A 26,241-nucleotide genomic window follows, 5' to 3' on the forward strand; every position below is an offset into this window, starting at 1 on the left:
TGTGGATCCAGTTCCATCCTGAGAAGGTAAAGGCAACATAAACAGAGAGAGAAACAGAAATGCGAAAAACCATATAGCTGTGATAAGGCTTGACATAGACAGATGCTCACTTGCTGTTGGAATATATGTTTATTTAAAATATGTTTATATCTGAACAACAAAGTAGGAGCAGGCAAGAGGTAGCAGATACTGTTTTAAAATACTTTCATTAATTACACACAAATCTGGACTAACTTTAGTATGCTCAGTGAATTAAATGGGCAAGTACTTCAGGATCTGTTTACTCTCTTAAACTAGGAGGTGATAAAGTGGTGTCAGCTAATTTTGGTGATTTTTTCATGTGTGCAAGCATTACTCATATGGGTACAGATTTCCAGGGCCAGGCAACAGAAATTAGTTCAGTGGGACATGTTGGGCATTATATATTGAGAACAACATGAAGAAAATTTTTGCTATAAAAACATTTACGCTACGAAACAAAGTGCTTGAAGTTGAGAAAAATCAAAATTAAGGTTGTTCTTGCAACTAATGCTTTTTGATACCATCTTTAATTATAGTCGTGAGTGTCACTGTGTCCATAGCCTTAAATTTCTGCAACAAAGTACTGCATGGATCTTACTGCTGCATGGATCTTACTGACAACATTATCTCTCGCTACAAAGCCTATTATTCATACTGATCAGCCAATGAAGAGCATTGGGGCTGACAGACATCTTCCCTTTGCTATTTGCTAACAGCAGAGGAAGATGGTGCCTTACGTCTGGCAGTGTAATTTCAGGGTCTGGAGGAGAACGCAGTTATTCAATGATGGAAGTTATCATCTTGTCTTGGTCAGGACTGTATCCTTCCCTTCTGCTCCCAGCCACCCCAGACACTGCATGGTCCTGCTTTCCTCCCTTGCTGCCCCCATGGGTATCACCTACCATGGGCCTGATGTCCTGACATTTGCCCCTCTGTGCCAATGTCTCCTTTACCCTCACTCCTGTCCTTCTCCCTCCCCATATCCCCCCTACATCCCCCCTCTTCTTCTTCTTCTTCAGTCTCCAACTCTTACAACCACTGAACCTCTCTTAATTCCTCCATGAGTAAACCAAATTCCCCTCTCATTCCACTTGTTGCACAGGCATACACAGCAGACCTTGTCTCACAAGTGCCAAGGGGAATTCTACAGTCCTTTTATTTGGAGACCAAGCACAGAAAGATTTCTATAGCTCTGAGCTGGAACATGTCTGGCCGAGATGTCAGAATTTAACAAGTCTCTACTGAGCATGTACAAACTGCAAAAAAATTAATGCTTAGACATGGTCCAAAGCTGGGAATAATTTCCTAAATGTGTTGAAAAGAAAATTTCTGGTGTTTGTTTGACTTCTTTTGCCAAAATTTTGTGCTTTCTTTCCATGCATGGAGGTAAAACTTCTTAGGGAAATTTTGGAGGGAATGTGTATTACTATAGACAAAATAACATACTTTCTCCTAACCTTGCTCTTGGAAACAGATGAATCATTCTTGATAAAATTTGCAAAACAAAAATAAAATGAAACAAACAAAGTCAGCTGGAGGCTGATACCCAGTATAGGAAATTTCAGCTTGCTGCATTAAACTTTGGCAAATGTATAAGCAACTGACAACAAGATATAATAATGAAAAAGTGTTGGGCAATCACTGCACCTCTAATTCATAACTCCCACACATTTTAAGATAATGGAAATTACTCATGTTCATCAGGAATTGAATAGATGCTTCTGTAATTACTTGTATTATTCAGTTAGCAACAGCAGCCAAATATATGTCTGACTTTCATTAACTGAGCAGTATACCTTGCACTATTAAAATCTATTTCAATTCAACCCTTCTGTATTTTTCTCCTGATGTACTGCACACAAACCTTAACTATGATATCATCTTTTGTGATAATAAACTAAATCAACAACACATTTCATTTGCAGAGATCATCACATATGAGACACTTTCAGGTAGGCAAATGTCTCAGGCAAATACTGAGCCATGGCTCTAAATAGAACTTTCAGAGATAAAGAAATACCTTTTCTATTTTAAAGGTACATTTTGTCCTAATTGGAAAAAAAAAAAAAGTGCAATAGCCTTGGCTAGAATTGTCAAAGTGGTAAATTTCACCCTGTTCAGGAGGCCAGCACAAAGTGACACTAAGTCTCTTACTGCATTTAATGTCCAAAGACAAAACTTCTGTAACCCAGGACAGAAGTGGGTTTTGGCCAAGTTTTATAATTTTTAGTAGTTCTAGCTGTCAGCATTGTGTCATTCACTTTACTTATGGTTCTTGGTAGGCACCTACCCTGGAAAAGAGATTCTTAAATCAGCAAGGCACTTGGGGCATGGGATATTTACCATGGGCACTTGGGATATTTACTTTTAAAAGATTCAGCGAGTTGCTGAATGGCAGGGCATGAGCCCTACTCCAGGAGTGCTGCCAAAGCTGGACTTTAATGCCAGGTGTAAAGGCCATCTTTGAATCTGCATTAATGACTGGTTCAGACATTCCCCTCTAGGTAGGGGTTGGGACTTTCTGAAAGAAGCTCTCCTGGAAAGCTGGCTAACACCATTCTCAGTGAGCACAGGTGACTCCATATCCCCCTGCTGCCCTGCACATCCGCCCTTGGAGCATCCCCCATTGGAGCAAAGCCCCCAGCCCAGGTGCACATCTCCGGCTCTTTGTGTGGATACTCACTCCCTTTGTTGCAGAGTGACAAACACAAACCAGTCCCATGTGCAGGCTACTTCTGGACTGTTTCACCCAACCCACCATCTCGTAGGAGGCTGCTGCTTGTGCTCTGCCTTTAATGCCAGCCTTTTATTTTCTTATTATGTCTCCCTACCACTCTACTTGTCTATGAAAAATGAACAAAATAAAGTTTTGTCAGCTGCATGTTTCTGTTGTCAGCTGTTGCAGGCCATGCTCAGACTTTCTGCTACATTCACATAAAGCCTATCATTATGAACCCCATACAGTCCAGCTGTGCAGCCCCAGAGGTGCCACAGCAGACACAACAAGCATTGGTTGCTCAGCAATGCCCTTAGCTCCTGCTGCCTTGTTGTTTCAGCTATCAGGGATGCCTGGTTTTGTGCAGACATGTTTTGAACTTCATATCTAACCCAAATAAAACTATAGATACCATAAATATTAAATAACCTGCATATGTCTGTGATTCAGAAACTGCATAGCAAAAGAGGCCTCTGGATCAAGGAGAAGCAAGCATGTCCTAAGGTATTTTGGGGATGCTCAGAAGAGCCACCCTTTAGAACAAGAGCCTGTTGAGAAAGGATGCATGTTCATGTAATTACACTGTTAAGAACTGATACAGAAAAGAATCATTCATTGACGTGTTACCAAAAATTGCTGGCACCTCTCCTGTGGTTCAATGACCCCATGAGTACCAGTCCCATTTTACCACATCCCTGAATTCAGATTATACTACAAAAATGAACACAACTGCATTTAAAAATACTAGATAGAAGAATATTACTTTAAAATATTTTTATAGAAGAGATGAGCAGTTCTATTGTTCTTAAATTAGAAGCATAAAATTTGGAAGTTTGGGGATATGGTAATAAATTTCTTTAAACTGTCCTACCAACATATTTTACCAAGTTTTTTTCAGGTCATTGTCAGTGTGGTTTCAAACAGATTTAAGGTCAGCTGTATTTTTCCTTTTCACAGGTTCAGTCTCTCTTTGAATAAGTTGAGAAAATTTACAACCTCTTATGATCTTTGAATGTGATGCCAAGGCTACCCCATCCTGGGCACAAATACAACCAGTCAAATACAACAAATACAACAAATCAGCCATTTACATAATGAACAGCTCTGGTGAACACCACCTTGTCACCCACTGCAGTGTGAGGCCCAGGGCTGTGCTTTTGGTCAAATGTTCTCAACCACAACTTGTATTACCAAACAAATCTTCATGGAGAAATGGCATGATTAGGAACTCTCCTCCACAGGTAAATCTCTTTCCTTAGCCCTGCTGGTTATGCAAGTCACCTGCAGGATTGGCCATGAAAAAATGAATGCTTGGGAAGCGCTCAGAAAATTGTGATGCACATTCATCCTCAATGGTGCCTTGGCAGCCATAGGCTGGAAACTTATTCCCAAGATTTCCCAACTTGCTTTTTGCACAGTTCCCATGTATTTCTAACTATGACTCTTCCCTAAAATTCCAGTAACTCTCCCCTTAGGAGAGACTGAAAACTGAATTTTCAAATTTGGTGGACATTTGAGTCTTCTGCAATTGATAACCCCACAGCACACATTACACTTGAGATCTTTGCGTCCTTCCAGCATATAACATATTTGGAAAAAAAAAAAAAAAAGGCCTTTGGTGAAGTTTGTCCCTTAATCTCACCTGAATCCCACTCCTGCCTGGTTTGACTCAATGTTAGTGTGGTGACTGGGTGGTCTGTGCCCTGGAGGGCTGGGGGGAGCCAGGGTGACACAAAGGCAACACGGTGAACACTGCCTGACAGTCTGTGTAAGAAATGCGCAGGCCTGCAGCTGCTTCTCCATGGGACCACATGTGGACATGCTCTTAATGCTGCATGGTGCTCTCAGACAGAAGACTCAGGAGAGTGGGGAGGGAGTAAGTGAGATACAGGACAATATTTTGTAATTTCTGTGAAATACAAGGGTTAATAGTTTTCTATTTTTTAATCCTCATGCTCATTTCTATCTTTTCAAATCATCTGTCTGGCTTCTGGTCTTTAGTTCTGCTCCTTCTACCATTAATGTGTTGTGTCGACCTTCATATTGGTATCAGACATCATCCCCACAGAGGCTTAATGATCTGGAGGTTTTGCAGGTCTTAGCCACAGATCCTTCAAGGGCACTGCCCAAAAGTACAGTGCTGGCCCATGAGGAGCCCATTTGTTGCCATCATCTTTGCCTAAGGAAGGCCTTCTCTTTGCTTGTTGCAGATGGTATTTTGATCTGTGATAGATTCTGCCAAGTATGTAAAACCCTGATAATCATGCATTGTAACATGGAAGTAAAGCTGAGTTTGGTTTGTAAGTTAAAAGACATGACTGTTAAAGAATGCTAAAAAAATGTTCAAGAATGCTAAAAGAAATAGCCTCATGTAGTAAATCACCTGCCCCTTGGTGTCTGATGACCCTTAGGACGCTTCTCGTATGCAGCATCTTTGTCTTCACATTTGCTCTTTTATGTTATTTCTTTCAAATGTGGCGTTCTGTTTTCCTACTGTTAAGGAATGCTTTTTCTGTTTCTTCTGTTGCAAGTTGCAACCTCTTCATCTCTCCCTTCCCTGCACACTGGGCTGCCTGTAAAGACCCCATGCGGTCCTATGTGAGGTCCTACAGATTTTGCCCAAGCGGAGTTTTACTCCCTTTGCTTCACTGTACTTCACTCACCCACATCAAACAGTGCTGAAATTGTTTCTTAGTTGAATTGAAATCTGGCTGCCTACAAAGGAAGAGGATACACAGAATTAGGTCTTAAGTATTTGCAACATACTTTGAAGGAGAAAGATTATATTAAACAATCTGTTTAATATAAGGACTACATCAAACAATCTGTGTGTGTGACACCAACAAGGAGCAGACCACTGAAAATCTGGTAGGATTGCAGTGGGGAATGCAGCCTAAAAAAATCAATGACATGGCATGTCCAGAAGGTGGATGTAGAAGTAGCAAGTGTGGTAACTGCTGAGAGTAATCACATTCCTGGGAGCACACAGTCAGAGCAACCCAGGCATGGCCAGCCCCCTCTCTGAGGAGAAGGGTCCTGCCGTTTCCCAGCACAGACTCAGCCATTGCGCCCACACTGCACAGGGATCGCCAGGGATGTGTTTGCCTGGGAGAGGCTGGGAAAGTGATGAGTGGGGTGAGAGATTGCTTGTGCCAGATTATTTTATTTTCTTACATGGCATGCCTATTTTGATAGGAAGGCAACCAGACTGGGAACTGGAGGCGGTTGGGGCCAAAGCCAACCTGTTGGCCAACCTGTTGGCCAAAGTTCTTCACAGAGCACAGGGTAAGCAAAGTGAAGGGCATGGAAAAACATCCGCCCGGGAAAAAAACATCTCCCCAGTGTTTCTCCCTGGGCTTTTCTTGCCCTCTCCAGGACCCGGGTCCTCTGAGAGAGATAGATTTTGCTCAAACAAAAGAGACCATTATGGTCCTTGTGACCAATTTGATTCAGGCTATAAAACACTGTTTGCTACCTTCTGACTTAAATCACCAGTCGTAGTTTGCAAGTGAGACTGATATATTTTGCTTTCCTGGTTATTGCTCCTTTTCCATGTCCAATGACTGGTATCATGTGTGTACACGTTCAGTGGTGGAAACATGCTGGCATATACAAGTGGATCGGGCTGAGGCTCCTGAGCTCTGCAAAAGCACCATTTTCCCCAGTTGAGAAATACCACGGACTAGTTGTAGCAAGACTTCTTGTTTTGGCTTCTGGAGCACACATTCTTGGTGCTGTCAATTCCTGCAATATTTATTTTGAAGACATAGCTTCTGGATCTATGTAACTAGCTACTAATCGCAGCCCTTTCTGACTTTGTTGCCCCTCACCCTTTAAAGTTTCTAGTATTCTTGTTGGGGGCGAAAACTCTAAAAAAAAAAGAAACCTGAGGCAAAAAGCTAAGGGATTCACAATGAGCTGGAATTTTCGGGATAGCCCCGCTTCCCGTGATTTTTGACCCCTCCATTTTGCTTTTTTTTCTGACACTTGGAGCTGCCACCGAGGCTTCCCGGGGAGGGTGGCGCGGAGCAGCTGTGCGAACCCCGGCAGCACAGCGCTAAAAACATGCGGCCGCGGCCGGATTTCTCTTGCTTAGGGGGAGCCTTTCCAAGTCCCCGATTTTATACGGGGCCAGCCTTCTCATAGTCGGTCCAGTCGGTCCGCGGCGCTGCTCATGTTTTCCACTGGGGGGGAGAACGAGGGAGGGGAGACGAGGGCGGAGGAGAGGGCGGAGGAGGGAGGGGGGGAAAGTTGCTTGAATTTGCGAGGGGCGAGAGCCGGCGGTGGCGGCGCGCTGCTTCTTTCCACTGGCTGGGGGAGCTGCCAATCTGTGTTGTAATCCTGCAGGAATTTCTGCGGGGTTTAACTGGGAGCCGCGGCGCCGCCGCCGCGCACTCGGGGCGGAGGGAGGGCGGCGGAGCCGGCAGCGCGCAGCCTGCAGCCCGCGCGCCCCAGCGCCGGAGCACCGGGCCCGCCAGAGCGGAGCGCGGAGCCCAGCGGCAGGAGCGCGGCGGGCCGGATCCGGGGCGCCACCGGCCCTGCCCCGCGCCCCTCGGGCGCTGCCGAGCGCCGCCGGCCCCGGTTTCTCCTTTGTGCCCGGCCCCCGGCGGCCGCCGCGCCGGCTCCGCGGGAATAATGCGGGGCGTGTGGCTGGCGCTCACCGTCAGCTTCGTGGCCTGCGCCTCCGGGCAGCCGGTGAGTGCCGGGGCAGAGGGGACGGGACGGGAGGGGACGGGACGGGACGGGACGAGGGCGGCCGCCTCGGTTGCGGCAGCCAAGCGCGGGGCGCGCAGCCCGAGGCTTGCCCCGTTGCATCGCCGTCCGCGGGGCACTGGGCTGGCTCGGGGGGGCATCTGTTGATAGTTGAGCGGTCTGCAAATGGCAGGCACCATTCCGTCCTACCCACCAAGAAAAGAGAGACCCCCCTTTCCCCCCCCGCAAAAAAAAAAAACAAAAAAAAAACAAACCCGAAGAAACCTCCAAAAAACAACAAAATCTCAAACATCCCCACGAAGCCGAGAGGACCACCCTACCGCAGCGGAGCACCCTGCCGCCCTCCAGCGAACCTCGGCCGAAGTTTGCCGCGATGACCCAGCCGCCAGCCGGCCCCGGAGCCCCCCCGGTGCCTCTCTCCCTGCCTCTCCGGAGGAGGGGCGGCTGCCCGGCGGCCGCGGGGCGCCCGAGGGGCCGCGGCGCGGGGCTGGGTCCGGGAGCGGGGGCTTGTACCCCGTCCCGCACCAGCGCCGGGAGCCGCCGGGCAGCCCCGTGTCCGAGCGGCCGCCCGAGGACATCGCCGCTTCCCCCGGCTTCACGGGCGGTGAGGCGGGAGCGTCCCTTGCAAAATCCACTCCTCACGGCCCGTGGCTAAAAAGAGAAAAAAGGCAGCAACTCCTGGCTGCGCTGCTCAGGACCTCCCAGACCCCTCAGACAGATCGCCTTGCGCGCCTCCCGGCCAGCCCCCGGTGCCGGCTCCGCGGAGCCCGAGCCTGCTGCGCACCCGGCCGGCCCTTCCCCATGTAGCTCGCGAGGTGCTCGGGATAATGCTGCTGTTTACACTTTTTCCGTGCCAAGAGTGTATTCGCTAACCGGGCCCGCTGCTTAATGCAATTATCTCTGTTGCTGGGATTTGTACCTCTGGGAAAGCCTCTCTCCGGCGAACCTCCCACCCTTTCGTGGCAGGAGCCGGCGAGGACCGGCCAGAGGGTTTTGGTCTTTTCCATCTGTGGATCTGAGATTGTCTTGGGGAAAGGGGTATGCAAATGACAGTGATGCAGTGTTTGGGCAAATATTAGGAAATGATAAATTGAGGTTTCAATATGAAATTAAAAAAAAAAATTACAATTTAATCCAATTAAAATGAGCCGCTTCACTGAACTAAATAACGTCACTAGCCTGGGTTAACTTTTGAAGTTCTCTAGCTGTTGTATAAATTAGCCAAGTCACAGCCTTCATAAAATCTGGCTCACCATTAGGGATTTCTAAGGGTACAATGGCAAAACACTTTCTTAAAAACGGATTAAAAAAGGGTTGGGTAGAACACTGACCTTTGTTTCCGCTAAGTATAACTGTGCTGCAGAAACACCCTTGGCTAATGAGCTACAATATCCTTTAATTTTATAGAAATGCTGTTAGTATGAAGTTCTCTGATGGTGGAGTAGCTATTAAACTGCCACAGTAATTAGCAGAGTATTAAGTTTGATGGGTTTTTGCCTTAGGATGAACAGACTGTAGCAGTGTGAGGTGGGTTTTTGGGGCATATCCCATGCGGTGCAGTTCAGGGGACAGTGGGGAGAGCGAGGTGGGGGGAGCCTGCCTGGCTCTGCTGCAGCACCCTTACTGCTGCCAGAAAGTTGTGGAGGGACTGAAAAAGTAAAAGGAGGTTGGTCTTTTTCCTTTTCTTTCACCTCCCTTCTTTTTCCTTTAACTGCGCCTGGCAGCAGCTTCATGGTCCCTTAAGATAGGATTTTGTAGACCAGTCTCTGGGAAAAGACAGATGCCAAATCTGTGTTCACTGCAGAAGTCTGTCCTTGTCATAAGAGGAATTTTATATGGATGCTTAAAAAAACCCTCCCAGCTCTCCAGACCACTATCAAATGGATTTAGCTCTAAATTTCTTCATGTTTTTAGATTCTACTATTTATTATTATTATTATTTAGACAAAACCATAAGGTAAAAATCTTGTTTCTGATGAAATAAATTATCCGTGAGTCTTCTGAGCAGAGGAGCAGAAAGCTGCAGCAGATTTTGTTTCTTAAAGCAATGAATTCCCTGTGTTTGGTCTGCATAACCAACCTACACTTTTATTGAGGTGGGCCAAGGAGATTCTAGCACTGTGTTAAGAATGTCCTGGAAGTGAGACCTGCCACCGAACGACGACGGGAGTGGTTTGTCAGTGCTGGGTGCGTGCTTTGTGTGCCGTGATGTGGGCTGTCGCAGCACAGCTGTGCTCTGCTGTGCCATGCCAGCTCCCCCGGGGGAGCAGCTGCTTCGGGACAGGGCTGTGATGGAGAGCGTGAGAGGGAGCCCAACCTGTTAGTGCCAGCCTGCACATGGTGGCGAGTGTTACCCACACCAAAGCTGGTGGATTGCAGCTGGGGCTTAAGGAGTGGTTTGCTGCCATCAGCGCAGTGTGCAGTGAGATGTCAGATTACAGTGGGTTCTGGTAACCTATGTGGGTCTCGAAAGACATGGGGGATTCACACAGGCTTGGCTGAATGGCAAAAAATGTGCTTTCTAGCTACCTTGAAAGTTTCTTGGTTTGCTTATAAGAGAAGGAAAGACAGTGACATAAAACTGTTGGAAAGAAAAGGAAAACTGAGTGAGAGGCCTGATGCACCTTTTAAAAGGTTGAGCCCCTGAGCCCAGTCCTGATGATGTTGGGAGCCAGCTTTTGCTGATTTTAATAGCACCAGAGAGCAGTGCCAAGTATCCAGCTGTAGTTGTCAGCTCCCATTCAGAAGAGGCTAATAAACGTTTCCGTTTCGTTCTAGTTTGCAGCAGTGGGACAAATGGTTTTCCAGAGCTTGTGTGACAGTCAGATCCTCTCTGCACGCCCAAGACTTTGCTGGCTAGCAGGTTGTGCTGCATACTGCAGTGTTATGGTGCTGCTCTCCTCACAGAAGGTTGAGTCCATCTCTCCCCGGGAAGCTTCTGGAGTCTGGAGACTGCTTCCCATCATGAATGTGGGGCTGGATTTGGGACTTTCAGTGAAACAGAGCGTTGGGGCATCACATGAGTGGTCTTTTGGTTTCTTGTGTAAGCATCTGACCACTGAGTTGTTGGCATAAATATAATCATTGGAAGATGATCCGAGGGTGATATTTGGTATACTTTTCAAAAGTATTTAGTATTTGAGAACCATGATGCTGTAATTTTCCTACATTTGTTTCTAATGGTTACTTTGGTTTTGGAATTTGGAAAATTGATAGTGTGTTGGAGAGAAGGACTGTTTTTTTGAAAAAGGCAGTTAGACTTCAGAGATAGTAATTAGAGGAAAAGAAGGGCTGAAGAAATAGCTGATATTTAGATTTATATGCTGTGTGTGTCTCTCCTGTCTGTGTTATATTTGCTTTGTCAAATAAGTTCCAATGAAGGGAGGAAGTCTTTTCAGTCTTCATTTATTTCTACCCACCTCCAACTCACATGTACCTTTTCTTCTCACTGTAGAATTAATAACTGTTCATCCATTGCTTTTTGTGGTGTGGCAACACCTGGATTCTGCTATGTCTGCTTCCCTTGCTCTGACTGAACTTCTGGGTTCTGCCTGCACTGCCATGCACTGGAAATTCTGGGGCTTGCCACCAATCTAGGGTATTACAGCCACCCCTTAGATGGGTGTTCTCAGGAGCCACTTTCTGGAAATGGGTTTCTGTCTCAGGTTAGATTATTGTTTAAAAATTAAAGAACAGATGAATCTTGACCCCAGATGAAACACTGAAGTTCCTCTTTGTAATATCTTAGCCCTGAGGTCTGCATTGGAACTGACTTAGTATTGAGGCCTGAAGTGCAGAGATGTTTTCTCTGCATTTTTTTCCTAGATCCTTATCAAGGAAGTAGATGAGAGCATCATCTTCAGGGACAAGTCAGGACAAATATCTTAGGGTTTGAAGCTGAGTGCTGGGATTGTGGTTCTTGGGCAGATAACACCTCTGTGGTAGGTTTGAGACAGTTCCTGTAGCTAATGGAATAAAGATGGTGGACTTTGGAGAGTGTGCAGTAAGTCTGGAATTTGCTTGGAGATTGGATGGGTCTAAGTTTCTGTAGTCCTAAATTAAGTGTAATCACAGGATGACAAGATAAAGGCCTAATTTCTTGACTTGTAGGGGTGCAGGTTATGAGAAGTCACATGTCAAACACGCAGCAATGATCTAATGTGTCTGGGAGGGTGAGGTGGATGGTGGAGAGCTGCCTGCCATCCTTGGTAGGGAACGTGGCATTTTGGCAGTGCTTCTTGGGCTTGGAGAAGAGCCTGCAGAGGAGCCAGTCATTTGCAGAGTTCTGCATTTGCACTGCTCTTTGTGGCGAGTTGTCTTTATAAAATGTCAAGCATAGGCATATGGATGGCATTTATTAATTATATTTTCTCACCAAATTGACTTTTGCTATTGAGCAATTTAAACATCTTGCTTATGTCAAAGAATTGCAGGCTTTAGTAAGGCTCAATGGCTGAACAAAGAGCTCTTGTCTAGTTATGGAGAAGTGCTCTTTTGTCTTCTGAATAGATTTGACAGACTATGATTTTTAACATAAATGTTGTGTTTGAGATAGGCAAGCTTATTTGAGGCCTCATATAAGACCCTACTTGAATCTGAATCATAAAGATGCTCTCTATGCTGCTGCACTTGAGAGAGGATGAACAAGTCATGAGCAAGTGATTTGGTCCACATTCAAGTCACTTTGCCATCGGTGTTGTAGGAAGCATGAGAGAATTACTGGAGGCTGTTCTGTGAACAGCTTGTTGTTTGGTTATCTTCAGTTCAAGCTTACAAGATGATAATAAATTGCTATCTATAATCTTTTCAGGACTAGTAATTTATTCATAGGTTACATGACACTATTCAGTGATTTGGGAACATTATTTCTCCTGCTCACATTGAACTATAATTTGCAAGCTCTGGAGTACAGACTGCATTGGTGTTTGACCCTCTAATAATGACAGTTCTCTGTATGTATGTTGTTTTCTTGATTAGCTCAGCCCTGGGGGATGCTTTCAAAAGCATACTAGATATTTAGGCAGAAAAACAGAATATGTGTAATCCTTAGAAGTACTGGAATACTGATTGCAGTGGGAGAAAATGTAGCATTTAACAGCCATTTGCAACAAGTGCATTTGTGCTGAGCAAATTATTTTTGTTGATGTCTCAAGCAGGAGTTTCATTTAAAGTGAAATAATGACTAATAGGGTGGTGATGAATCTGCAGAAATTGGTCTTGTCCATAGATAGGCTATTAGAGTGTAGTACCTATAAGCTGTGCTTAACTAAAGCCTGACCTGGCCGCTCCATCTTAAATCACTATTTTTAGTTTATATATAAACAACTTCTCCAGAAATCTACCTTCTCAGCTAAATTGTTTTGTTCCCAAGGTGAATTGATTTGGGGAAGTTCAAATAAAAACCTGTTTGTCTGTGTTTGAGTTGTGAGGGTGAAGATAAATACATTGTACTTTTATTAATAGTTAGGAGACAAAGAGACTTACAGAATGTCAAATAGCCTGTATATATAATCCAGAGGCACAGAATCAAAATGTTCAGAAGCCAGCATTGTGATTAACAACCAGAATATATTGTCTGTATTTAAATATTATGTTGTCAGACATGTTTTGTTCCCATTTGATTAGCCATAATAAAGAATAATTTTCTCTAGAGGTGCTTCCACAATAATGGAAGTCACTTGTCACCTTTGAGATCAGTGTGAGGTCACCCATCCCTGTTATTTGAAGTGTATTTCAGAAGTGTGACTGTCTGTGTGGACTGAGTGGACTGACTCTCACAGAGATGTAGGAAAGAGTGCTGCTAAAGTAACACAGACTGGGAGATGAAGTACTTCCCAGGGAACAGTTGGGTGCACGACCAGTGTAGCCTCAAGACTAAGGATGCTTCAATAGAGAACAAAAAAATATATCATACTTGCTGCCACATGAATGAATAACCTAACCAGGTCTTCCCTCTCCCACCTTTGACAGGATCTCTTCTTGTATGTCTGCTTCTGTCCTCCCATTAACTATACAAGTAGAAGCAAGCTTTCCTCTTTCTCTGGGCTGAGCTGTATTAATTCCAGCTGTGTTAATTCTTCAGTACCTGCAGGAGTAGCTAGCTGGACACAGTGCCTGAAAGGTACAGCCAAATCCCGCCCACATGGTATCTTTTGGTTTTAAGAGCTGAATCCTGTTTGCTTTTTAGACTGGGGTCTGCAGGAGAAGGCTAGAAATTGGTTTGGATATATGGTGTACATTGCAGGCTGTGGAGATGAGCAATGTCCAGGAGACAGATTCTTCCTTTTCCAGGTTATTTATTTGTGCTTACTCTGGATGCAGAGAGTCCAGAATCAGTACGCCACTTAAACTGATTACCACGTGAAAGCATCCACAAAGGCTTTCCATTCAAATCCTTTTCAAGTGCTGTTCCATGTTCTAATACGTAGTCACTGAGGTGTGACGTTAGTGGTGTTGTTATAATTCAAAATGAAGACCTGCAAGGGAAGCAAAGCGGAAAGGTGAAGGTAGTTCACAGTAAAGGAAACACACCATCTTTGGGACAGCCAGAAATTGAGCTTCCGTTGAATACAGATTTGTGACATTGCATAAATGAAAACAGATACGTCTTAGTCCTGTAAATAATAATAATAATAATAATAAAAATAAAAAAATAATAATGTATAATTCCTACAGCAAGGATGTGCATGAGATAATGCTGCTGAGAAGCAAGATTCTGACAATTTTTGTGGAAGGCAGATTGGAAAACCTTTAGGTCCTGTCCTGTCTGTGGACTGAATCTTCTCCCATTTAGGAGCTCAGAGGCACTTGGTACTTGCTGGTGGTGGCAGTGCAATCACAAAGGAAAGTGTTTGTCCAGCAAGAAGAAGGAGCATCCATGAACAGCATGTGTGGAATTTGGTTGTGTTAGTTACGGGCTTGTGTAAATGTCATTGAGAGAAGGTGTAAAGTTCTCAGGAACTGCTGAGGCAGTGTCCAAAGTTAGAAGATTAATGCTTTAGAATAATTGGTAGCTTAAGCATATGTAGCATCTGCAACTCACGAATCTCCTTCTCTGTGGTGTAACAAGAAAAATGGCTAGTCCTGGAGATAGACGGGAAAAGTTATTAAAGTGCCATGTGTATATTCTAAATTCTTGTCTTTGGTGAAGCTGTTCATGATTTTCCAGACATGTGCTCTTGGATTATTTCTCATCCATGAAGGCTGATTTTTATTTTTTTTATGTGATATCTACGATGTCATGAAATAAAACCTCTTGGGTTACTTTTGAAATTATGTGTTCACAGAGACTGTCTTCCACAGAGCATTCAACACTGATCTCTCTCCAGATGTTGGAGTTCTAGCTTGAAAGGTCTTTGAAACCTTGTGTGTTCATGTGTTTTATATAGAACTTTATTCTATATGGAGCTCTATTTTACATATATTTTATTTTTTTTATTCTGTAGTGTGTGTGTCTTTCAAGTGTCAGGACAAGAAATGCCTTGGAGAACATGCTTCCCAGTTAAATAAACAGAACAAAATTTCTCTCAAAATTGTGTTAATAATTTTCTTGGCCTGAATTAGTGTGAAAGGGGCAGCCTCTCTGACTTTACTTACCAGGAAGAAAAGTCTTAAACAAAAGGTGTTGTTTTAATTTTTTTTTCTTGTTGCTTTACTTGTAATTTAATACAGCAGTTTCATAAATTTTCCCCCATGTTTATGATTTGATCCTTGGTAGCTCCCATAGGTGCTTTTGGTTTGATTCTCCAGCACAGCCTTTTCTCTGCCCTCAAAGCCCTGGTAAGGGGACAGGCATGGTCATCACTGAAAAATGTGACTGAGTTGGAAAAACTTGGGTCTAAGGAGAAAAACTGGGAACAGTGGTTAGCATAGGTCTGTACCCGACCTGACTAGGCTGGGAGGTCCCACTAGAGCTGCTGTGACCTGAATGGACTCCTGGCTCAGCAGAAATTCTCTCTCTGTGTTGCAACTGAATTTGCCTTTTTATGGCTTTTGACCAAAATATTTCAGTGGACATGTCTGTCTGCTGCATGGAAGCATGACAGATGTCTCCAGAAATTTCCAGAGAGTTTGGCAGTGACCAAGCCCTCTGGCAAACCATGCGATGTTTTTTGCTCTGAATTCAGGTAGGAGCTGTGGTCCTTCCTGAAGCACAGAGCATCCATTGGTGTGCAGAGGGGAGGAATGCCATGAAGGTGTTGGAAGGAACAAGTTTGATAACTGACTATAAAGAGATACATTATTTCACAGCCTTAAATAATGAAGACTCATGATTTGTGTTTGGATAATGTTTTGACATTTCAGTATTGCTTGATGGTCTGACTGTGCAGTGTTTGAGGGTGAAGAAAGTAAGTTCCCTGGCCACCTGGTAAAAACAGACTTGCCTCCTTAAAGTCTGCAGGTTCTGGAGGAGACAGGACCTTGAAGTTTAGTTAACTCATTGTCTCTGGTCATACTGCCTATTACAGATGTTTTTCTCTGGGCTGTTCAGCCCAGCCAGCCGTGCCCTGTTGAAGAGCACGGCTGTGTCTGCAGGGGTGATCTCTGCCTTTGGTGGGGCTCAGGCTCAGTAATAAATAGCCTTTCTGCTACAGTGGAGAGGCAGTCATGTGCCCATGCCATTGACTTTCCCTGATGGAGGGAACTTCTGAGCTCCTGGTAACACAGAGCATTTGATTCAAAATGGTTTGAGACAGTACTCTTAACAGTATTGCTGCCATGAAAATGCCACTTCTTGTCTGTTTCGCAACTGTAGGGCATTAGAAAAGGGAAATTACCTTTCTTCTCTTTTGTTTTTGTTCTTACAATAATTCACAGTCTGAAAAACTTGCTCTATGCTTGGCTGGTTTGGGTTTTGTGCTTACACTAATGTTGCTTGACCATCTCTCTCCTGTTTAACCAAAAGCTGGTGACTTGGCACCTTGATGTAGGCCTCCTCTGGTGGACACCTTGAATTGGTCTTCTGCCTAGTGGCATAAACTTAATCGTGATGTAGATTTTCTTATACTTTTCTTTATACTTTAATGTTGTCTGTGGGTTAAAGAAGTCTTCTGGGTTTCTGAATATTTTGTGATTTTGCTGACTTCATGTGCCAGTCAGTATTTAATTTCTGAGTTTTTTCCTCTGACCTTCTCTATCTGCACTGAAAGAATTTGGAAGCTTTAGGTTATGACAAAAAATCCCCTTACTGTAGGGAAAGAAAATTGGTGGTTCTGTAATGTACAGACAACAGTCTCTGTGTTGCTTCTTTGCCATTTCTTCTAGTTTCACCTAACATCTGAGGCTTGCCTCCTCTGGTCTACATGGGTAAATGTATTTGACTTGAGGAGCCTGATGAGGACTGAGGAGAACTTGTGGCAGACACTGTCATTCTTAAAAAAAGTAGGTAGGATGACTTGTCATGAAGGTTGTTGCTGTACAGACAGTCAGAGCTGGCACAGTTCCCACATAGTAAAGTTGCTCACATGGCATTTCTGTATTTGTAATCAGAGATGAGGGGTCCTAAGGGAGGATTAGCAAGAGTATTTTTGGGGATTTCTCTATGGCTTCCTAGAGATGCACAGAAAAAGCTAATCTCTCTCTCTCTCTCATTTTTCAATTCAGCTAATCTAATTGGGAAACCTCCTTAGAGCAGTCTCTGGCAGCTAGCTGTAGCAGCTGTACAATTAGTAGTGTCACCTAACAGGAGAGCAAAAGGAGCAGTAGGAAACTGGAGTAGGATGTTTCGGTGTATCTTAACAACCCTTCCAAGGACCAAGCTTGCTAGAGTGAATTCAGCTGTGAATTTTAAGAGCTTAAAAAACCTGAGGAAAAGTCTGAATTTTTAAAGACTTAAAATTCTGAATGATGTGATGTAATAGTCTTGAGATTTGGGCATTGTTGTAGGTTAGTTTTAAATTGATTTTTTAATGAAAATTTGCACAAACATTACTGGATATGGGTCTGGTGGGCTCCATTGCCTATTCCTCAGAGTGTGAACAGTAAAGCTGAGCAGGGAAGCGGTGTATAATTAACTGCCTGATATGTCTGGGGACATTTCCTTGGCCTTTTCCTTCCCAGCTTGGCTACTGGACTGTGTTTTATTTGCAGATAGCCCTGAAGGCCATCAAGAGCAAGAACTGGCATGGAGGGGAGAGCACCAGCCCCATCAGGAGGTGATGGAGCCATTGGCAGTGATACTCTCTGGTTGCACAGTCCAGGGCTGTACCTAGGCACAGGAGGGCAGAGGCAGGTTGGCATTTGAATCACTAGCTTGGCACTTTGCAGCTTCACATCATTAATTACTGGGATGCTAATGCCATTTAGCCATCTCTGTATATTCAGGGAACATTTAGATAAGAGGATGTGTGGGGTAAGTCATGATTTAGCAATCTCTGTAGAGTTACATGGTTGTCATATTTGAAATGTGTGACCTGTGGTTATAAAGGATAGGTTTTGGAAGTGCTATTAACCAAGTGGCATATGTCAGGGATTGGAAAATCTAGGCTATTTATAATTATCCACAGGTGGAAAGGGAAGCAGCAATGCATAATACCAGTAATAATTATCAGCAGTATAGAAGTTCATCTCTTAAGCCGTTGGGTCTAATGCACTAAAAAGTATTTGATGTGAAGTCTGGCACAGCCTTCAAATGGAGCCGTTCAAAGGCGTCCTGACCTAATTTTGCTGCACAAGTGTGTGAGTCTTTCTCATTCCCCTAATTTCTTGCAGAAGTTTTCAATGATAAAGTCTTCATCCTCTACACGTGCATGTATTTTACTGCAGAGCTTTTGAATAAAAGCAACCCTTGCAGGCCAGGTGGTAAATAGAGTGCTCAGCTTAACAGAAAAGACATTCAGTTTATCAGAGACATGTCCTCCTGTGTTTTGCAGTTGTCAGTTAGCTTTCTTTAAGGCTTCTTTTTATTTGCTGGATTAATTTTTTATTTTTTGTGATTAATTGAAGTTCAGTGCTGTCTCTGTACCTGTGAGTAAAGGCTTCATATTATGCTGAACTTCTATTTTAGTGAAAACCTGTAAAATGTAAAGCAGCTTATAAATAAAAGTTTGCTTTCTTTTCAAGGCAAATAAATGATTAAATTATAAGGCATTGTCCATGGAGCTATGTAAATTTATCAGTTAAAGCATAAAGTGTAAGTGCTTTGACTTTCCTCTGGATAAATCAAAGCAGATGTAAGACATGTCTTAATGGACTTTTGTCTTCAAAAGAAAATGGGGAGAAAAAAAGTTTATTTTTCAAGAGTGGCAAAATAGAGTGTACTGCAGGGATGGGCAGTGCTCTGTGTTATTGTCCGTGTTAGACTGTTTCTGTCAGAAGATAAAAACTAACAGAGCAACACAAACTGAAGGCTTTTAAATTCTGTCTGACCTGTCACTTGTGCAATTTCTCATGCCATTATCACCACAGTGGTGGTGTAAGACTACCAGTTTCCTACCAGAAGTGTTGCTTTTTGTTCAGTGTGTGGGGTGTTCTAACTTGTGCTGGTGATATTTCTGAACAATACTGCACAGTACATGGTAACTGTAGTGCACTTAACTGTAATTTATACCTTAAGTTATTTATTTGCTCTTTTTCTTTGCAATCTCTTGTGCTTCCAACCTCATTAGACTGATTTTTTCTTTCCCTCCTGCTGCTTTTGTGCTATCAGGCACAAAAGGTAACTGTTAGCATTGGCACTGCTCTTCAGTCTCATGTTGCAAGTACAAGATCCAAGAGCAGAAGAAAAGGTAGATGAAAATCTGGGCCAGCTCTGGGCCTTTGCCCACTCTCAGGAATCCTTCTGCTCACTCAGCTCACAGCAATGAAAAAGAGGGAGTGGGGAGGAGTTGGTTGTGAGTGACCAACGTATTGGCAGAGCTGTTGGCAGGAAGGGGATGCTGGACTGCTGACATGTCTTGGCCAGACCTTAATTAAAGGAGAAGCCTGGAGGTGACTGGTTTGGGCTGGAAAAGAGTTGCTGTATCAGGGATGCTAATTCCATCTTTGACTCATCAGCTGTGTCCGTTCGACAGCACTGGAGCACGCAAACCAAGCGTTTAAGCAGACATGGATCATTTGAGCACTGCGTCCCTCATCCCCTTTGCTTTTTGGAAAGTGAGTGTGTTGAGCCAAATGTTGCAGCTTGGCATTTCTCTCTGTTCTTCGGATTTTCTTGGAAGACTCCCGTGTTCTCCCTTCTGACTGTGGAAGGATGGGAATGATGGGTGCAAATTGCTCCTCCTCTGATCTACAGCCTCACTTCAAAACTTACTTTGTGTAAATCACCATTTGTCTGCTTAAGTCATCAGTAACTGTGTTCACTGAAACGGAGGGGGAGCTGTCTGAAGTTGGGAGACTAACTGAAGTGTCAGATTACTGAGGGCACTATAATCAAGGTGACAGCTGCTTTCCTTATGCTATACTGAAATAAAATACCCCAACCATTCAACAGAGCCTCACCAAATACATTAACCTCAGTGTTTTTACTCTTTCCACAAGTTGGTGGATTACTTAGTACTCTTGGCTAATGAAATACAGGAGTGCTAATCTCTCTCCATGGATACCAGAGGGGAAAATGTTGAGTGTTGCTCCCCCAGGAGTGCGAAGGTGTGCGTGAACTAATGACCATGCTCAAGGCCTGCAGTGCAGGGAGGGAAATGGTTTCTCCCCAGGTGCTTGTGCTCCCTCTGGAGATATGGAGCCTGGCACAGGGAGGGCTGGGATTATCTGTGGCTCAGCAACTGCTGTGTGGATGCACACCTCTCCATACCCTGTGCAGTGAGCAACCTGTTAACCCAACCCTGGCTCACTCCCACCCCTTCAAGGTATTTGCACTTGCCCTTAAGTAACCATTTCTTTCTTTGGCTTCTTAAGCTGACACACTTTGACATACTCAGGGGTGAAAAATGGGAGGTGCTTCTTGAAATAGCCTTGATGGGCTGTACAGGAGAAGCCTTGTTTGAGGAGCAGGCTCAGGAGAGTCCTCTCTGAGTTCTATTTTAACCTCCCTTTGAATAATACCAGTTTATTTTTTTTTAAAACAAAAACTCATGTGGGTGTCTTACCCACAGGAAAAAAAAAAAAAAAAAAACAAACCCACAAAAATAGTTTGCTGAGGTTTGGGGGCAGTTTATTTCCATTAATGAAGGGCAGGCCTGGGTAGGGAAGAAGTTTATGTGAAAGAACGGGATAAATGAGACTATTAGAATATGCTGGTCCTGGGTAAAGTTTTGGGAATAATTATCTGGTACAAAGCCTTTTCTTAATATTCACCCTTTCAAAAAGAATTCGTGTTTGGCCTGCCAGAGGCTTATTCTGAGATCAGTCAGAGAGGGCCGTAAGCTGTGGTTTCCTTTGAGGCAGAGGGACCCTTTCTATGGCAACTGAGGAAGGGTCTCCATGAGAAGACAGGAGATTGAACTGGGAAGCCTGAATCTGTAGAGACAGCAGGAATAAGAGACTTAAAATTTGCAGGGGATAAAGCCAAGAATAATCTTCTAATTGCTGAACTGCACTGTACAGAAAGCATAGCTTTAGCTGTAACATCCAACTGCCACATCCCCTCTCAGGTTAGGAAAGGCAAGAAGGAGGAGTAAAGGACTCTGAGAAAATCATCTTGAGTCAAACTTGACTCGCACAGGTCTGAAAAAGTGCACTAAGGAGTTTCACTGAGTATAGTTTAATAGCTAGCTGTAACAGGAGGGAAGCTGGGCAGCCTCCAGCTGCAGAGTTAGCAGGAGACTCCTTGCTTGCTCCCTCCATGCAGCCCTCCTGGTCCTCTGCACTGCCAGTGTGACTGAAAACCCACTTTCCCCTGACCAAAGAGACTCCAGCTTACGGAAAAGCACATCTGTGTTACTTCATTTGTGGTCAATTACATCGAATGTTTCCAGAGTTTAGAGTATGCACTGAGCAGTGCTGATACTCCAGTCAGGACAAAGAAAAGGGATCAGAGTTAAGTTATTGGCAGAGCATGAACTTAGTGTTTTCTGGGTTTCAGCTGTTGAGCTGTTTCAAAGCACCTAGTTGATCCTTTTATCTTTTCTCACTCACACCTAACTTGAATGAAGCCTATGCTCTGCAGAGACTCTTGGAAGACATTAATTTTGAAGTGGAGAAACTGCTCAGTAGTGAGAGAGCATGAAGATCTGACAAACAAGTTTTGTACTTCATAATTTTTGCTCATAGAAAATCTGGAGTACAAGGTGCCCCAATAGCAAATTCCCCATCAGCAGAACGCTGATGCATCCAGGCGTTCCTGGGGAACTATTTAACCTTTGCAGGAGGATGGGTGGGGTGTACCAAGTTCCTGCCTGTGCAGCAGAGACCCCACATGTCCCTGTTATCCAAATTCTTGAAACTTTTTTGCTTTAAAATGTAAGCAGAATCTGAAACTGTAAGTCTGACTTATTGCATGAGAAGACATCTTCCAATGGAGGAGGAACAAACCAAGGAAATTTGAGTTGTTTTAGTAAGATTTTTAAGGCTTTTTTTTTTTTCCTTTTTCCGTAATTATTTTTAATCCTCTCCTGCAGGCAATGTAAGATGCATCAGAAGAAGGCAGTGTGTTCATTAGGTGTGGTGCAGGATGACCAAAATGAACAGGCTTCATGGATGGTCATTGAGTACATGCTCTGAAAATAACTCCTCCATTTTCTCTTAGGATTTGGGAAATGAAGAGAGACTTTCTTTCAGGCCTTCTACTTATTTAAAATAATACACTGGCATGCGAAGTACAGTAGGATTTATTTTTTTCTAATGCTGGGAGAAGAAGCCTGTGATTAAGAAACTTGGCAGTCTGTGACTCTTAGTTTTCTTGTATTTTTGATGCTTGTGTTTGTATGCTAGGGTGTTCAGAAAAGCATAAGAAAGTGTATTTTTGGGAAAGTTGTGAAATGGATAACATTTTCCAAAAGGACAGTGTGTCTCTTGGCAGCGTAATGGTCAAACAAGTAAATATGTAGTTACTATGTCATACCCTCCTCACTGTGATTGCACTTCCAGGCAGTCTTGGAAATACCACAGATATCAAATCCAAGTATTTTTCCTCCATACTTCATTAACTTCAAATTACTTTTTAATTCTGTGATAATGGCTGGATTGATGCATAGTAAATAAATATGCTGGATTTCTAATAAAATTAGCATAAATTAGGGGGGAAGTAGCCTGGAACTCCAGTGATGGTGTCTCAGCACTTTCTGTGAGAAAAAGGTATCATCTTCTATTCACTTTTACCTCTCAGCTGACTCCTGCTAACAGAGCTGGTTTGTGTGTTTGTATTTCCAATGTGGAGAGATCTTCCCTCAACTAATAAAAAGTGTCAAACCCTGCTAAAGATTTTTTAGAGGAGATGGTGTAATGTTGTAGATGTTGGCGAACCCAATGGGAAGAATGATGATGTCTAACTCCATTTCAGAAGGCTGAATGATTTCTTTATTATAATTATGTTATAATACATTAATATGCTATATAAAAGAGGATACTAAATATTGCATGCTACTTTCTCTAACTATCATATCTAACTAACTCACAACTTGTGACCTTGTTCTCCAGAGCCCAGACACAGGTGGATCCGACTGGCTGTCAGGACCAAACAATCCACCATGATCCAACCAAGCACTCACTCAGGGTAAACAATTCTCTAAACACATTCCACAAGAGAAAAACAAAGAACAGAAATAAAAATTGTTTTCTCTTTCATTTCTCTCTGTGCACCTCAATAAAAAATCCTGAGAGAGAGAGAAATGTGCTTACCACAGTGTAATGCTGTGTTACTGCTGCTGATCTCTTGTGTGTACAGAGGGCACTGAGAAAGTCAGATGGAGAGACACATGGAAGGATAAGAGCCACGGTGTGACTTTACATGCTGGAAACCATTCTGTGACTGCTCACAACTGTTAATTAATGCCATTCCAGAAGATTATGCATGTTTTGGAAGTGGCTGCAACAGTAGATAGGAGAGAGGCAGCTTTCCCTGAAAAGAAGGGAAAATCTTGAAGAAAATCCATGTACTGTAACTTTTGATTCCTGCTACTTTTGTTGGGTTTTTTTTTGTTTGCTTGTTTGTTTGTTTTTGTTCCATGGAGGATGTGACTACAGTCATTTACTCACTCTACTCTGTCCAGGAGCCAAGCACTGATGGAAAATGAACAGGTACATGGCATTGTCATTCCCAGTACATGTGCCAGAAGGTGAAAGAGCTGACTTGTCACCAGTCCCTGAGCTGCTCACCTCCTCCAAACCCTTCCTTCATCAGGGAAGCATGATAGTGTTGCAAGTAATGTGAGAGATGAGAGCGATGGTGATGGTGGATTTGTTTGTGGGACTGCAGAGGATGACCCAGGGAAATGGGGATGTTCTTGTGTACCTCTGTGAAAACAGAGGACCACCTTCAGGAAGAGAAGAAATGGGACAGACTGGCAAGTTAGAGCTGATTGCTTGGATGGAAAAAAATACCACAATACCACAATACCACAAATGTCTGAACTGAGAAATGCATATAAACTGATATGGCTGTCATGGCAATACTTAAGCATAATCTAAGGAATTTCTAGCTCCTTCTGCAGCAACAGCAAATCAGTTACTAATTTGTTATGCTCGTGTAAGAAGTATACTACCTGTATCTTATCAGTTTTATCTTTGAAAATCTATTATTCAGGGCTTTCAACATATGAATTAACCAAGTTGAAATCTATGCATTACAGTGCATATGGTTATAAATTCTTACTTACATGGTGAAAATTAGCTAATATTTTAAATGAGATATTAAAACTTACTTAGCTCTTACCTAATAAATATTTATTAGCTGCTAAATATCAGTCATTCATGCCTGATGAATGAGGTTATCCAGGAGGCAGCTTCAGCTGGGAAGGCATCTCTCTCCCTGCCCTCCCTGCCCAGATCTACATGAGGCAATGTCTTTCCCACCTGCTGCTTTTTGCTTGCTGTTGGAATGTCCCTTTTCAGTGCTTGTCAGTGGGTCTGGATGGAGATGTGGGTACTGGCACTTCCCAGCACTCAGAAAGGGGCTAGTTCTCCAAGACAAATCCTTTTAGAGATATAAATTTATTTGTTTCTCAGGGAGGATTGAAATGGATCATCTACGCAAGCAGTGCTTTGGGTTTTACTAATGAATTTAGGTGAATATTATGCATATCACACAACTGAGTTTCTGAACACATTTTTCTTTTTAAAATGTGTTTTTAAATGTCGGTAGATTCACCTCTGAAGCTTAAACATCCAGAATTGATAGGTGTCTTTTTAGGACCAGAGAGTCTTTGTGGAAAGGGAAGTAGGAAAGCAGTACTGAAGTGAACCATTAGTCTCTTTGGGATTGCTGTTCAGCTTTAGTGTTAGAGGATGTCTGGGTGTTCTAGAGGTACCATTTCCAGAACATCCAGAATGTATGAATGCATACAGAGTTCAGGCTGGAGCAGGCAGGATTTTCTACAAGACAGGAAAAGAGTAATTCATATGTATGTGTTATGGCTGTTTGATGGCAAAGGCAAAACTCCATTTATAAGGCAGAACAAAGGGGAACTGAAAGGAATTGCCCAGAATTGTATTGGTTTGTTTCTTAAAAAAATAACAGACTAGGTACAGACAAAGCAAAAGAAAAGATCAGCCCCAAAATTTGAACTGATTTTACCATGATCAGCAAACGTGTAGCAATCTAGCCTCAAACAACAGCTTGGGATGTGTTGCTGGGTCTTTTGAAAAGAAATGATTGGTAAGTGGTATTTTGCTTATGCATTAAGTGGCAGTTTGCTGCAGACTTGCCTTGAGGAGTCAAAACAAGGTAGGGACTTTACTTTTACAAATGTACAATTGCCCAGCAGTTCAGGGATTTCCAAGCATCAGCATGATCTGCCCAGATTATGGAGACAAATTTAGTTATATACTTTTACTATATAAAAAAGTCAGTGCTTCTTATTTTATTAATTTCCTTTTCAGTCAGTGTGTTCTGTGTGAGGTTTTATTTCTTTTTTTTTTTTAAAGAGACTGCAGCATATGAAACTTTGAGGATTAAAAGTAACTTTCAATGGCCTAATTACAAGGTAGTTCTCTGCTGCATTAGACTTAGTTTGTAAACTGTGACTGTCACTTTGCAGCTGAACTTGCCCTTTGAATAAAGCCTTATGTACCACCAGAGTTAATATTTAAACCAAACCACCCGCTTAAAATTGTACCCCAGTTACATTAAATTAGAACCTCTCATAACAATGTGAGAAGGTTCTTGTTTTACAGCATAAGCTGCTTTCCCACCCTCAGGCAGCAAGCTTGAAGTATTTTAAGTCTTCTGCTTGGAAAAAAATAGAGTCCAGACCTCCAGCTGCACTTGGCCATCTCAGCACCATGAAAATAGAAACCGGTGTGATCCGAAATGCATAATTCATCTGGTAGCTTGCAGGCATTCATGCAATGCAGCAAACGGCAGTGGCTCCTTCCTGAGCACGCTGTGGGTGAACAGCAGCACTGGGGCCGTGGTGCCTGTGGTTGTGTGTGCCTGTCCCCAGACTCTTCTGTCTTGTGCACAGTGAGAAAGGTGCCCTAAGGACGGTATGGGCAGCCTGGCAGGGTCACCTGGGCAGTCAGAAACTCCTCTGCTTTTGGGGAATCACAGGTCAACCTTGCAGCCAGTTAAGTTATGGGGAAACCTAACCTGATGATGTCTTGGTTGAATGCAAAGAGAAGAGTTGTAGAAATGAGTAAGCTTTGACTTTCTGGTATCCTCTGGATGAAAATATGTTGGTTCAGGCTTTGTAAAACGTGATTATGTTCTGAATCTGTATAGGAAAAAGCAGTTTTTTAAG

General features: G+C 43.3%; 1 protein-coding gene across 1 annotated transcript in view; it reads left to right on the top strand.

Moving 5' to 3' along the window:
* The first annotated feature begins 7,149 nt into the window (after window positions 1-7,149).
* SDC2 (syndecan 2) overlaps window positions 7,150-26,241 on the top strand; it is a 60,483-nt gene continuing 41,391 nt past the window's right edge. Inside the window, exon 1 of the mRNA XM_053984611.1 lies at window positions 7,150-7,432. Coding sequence (XP_053840586.1) covers window positions 7,373-7,432 — 60 coding nt within the window. The 5' untranslated portion in view covers window positions 7,150-7,372. The remainder of the gene's footprint in view (window positions 7,433-26,241) is intronic.

Source organism: Vidua macroura, chromosome 1 (assembly GCF_024509145.1).
Source record: "Vidua macroura isolate BioBank_ID:100142 chromosome 1, ASM2450914v1, whole genome shotgun sequence".
Classification (NCBI taxonomy): domain Eukaryota; kingdom Metazoa; phylum Chordata; class Aves; order Passeriformes; family Viduidae; genus Vidua; species Vidua macroura.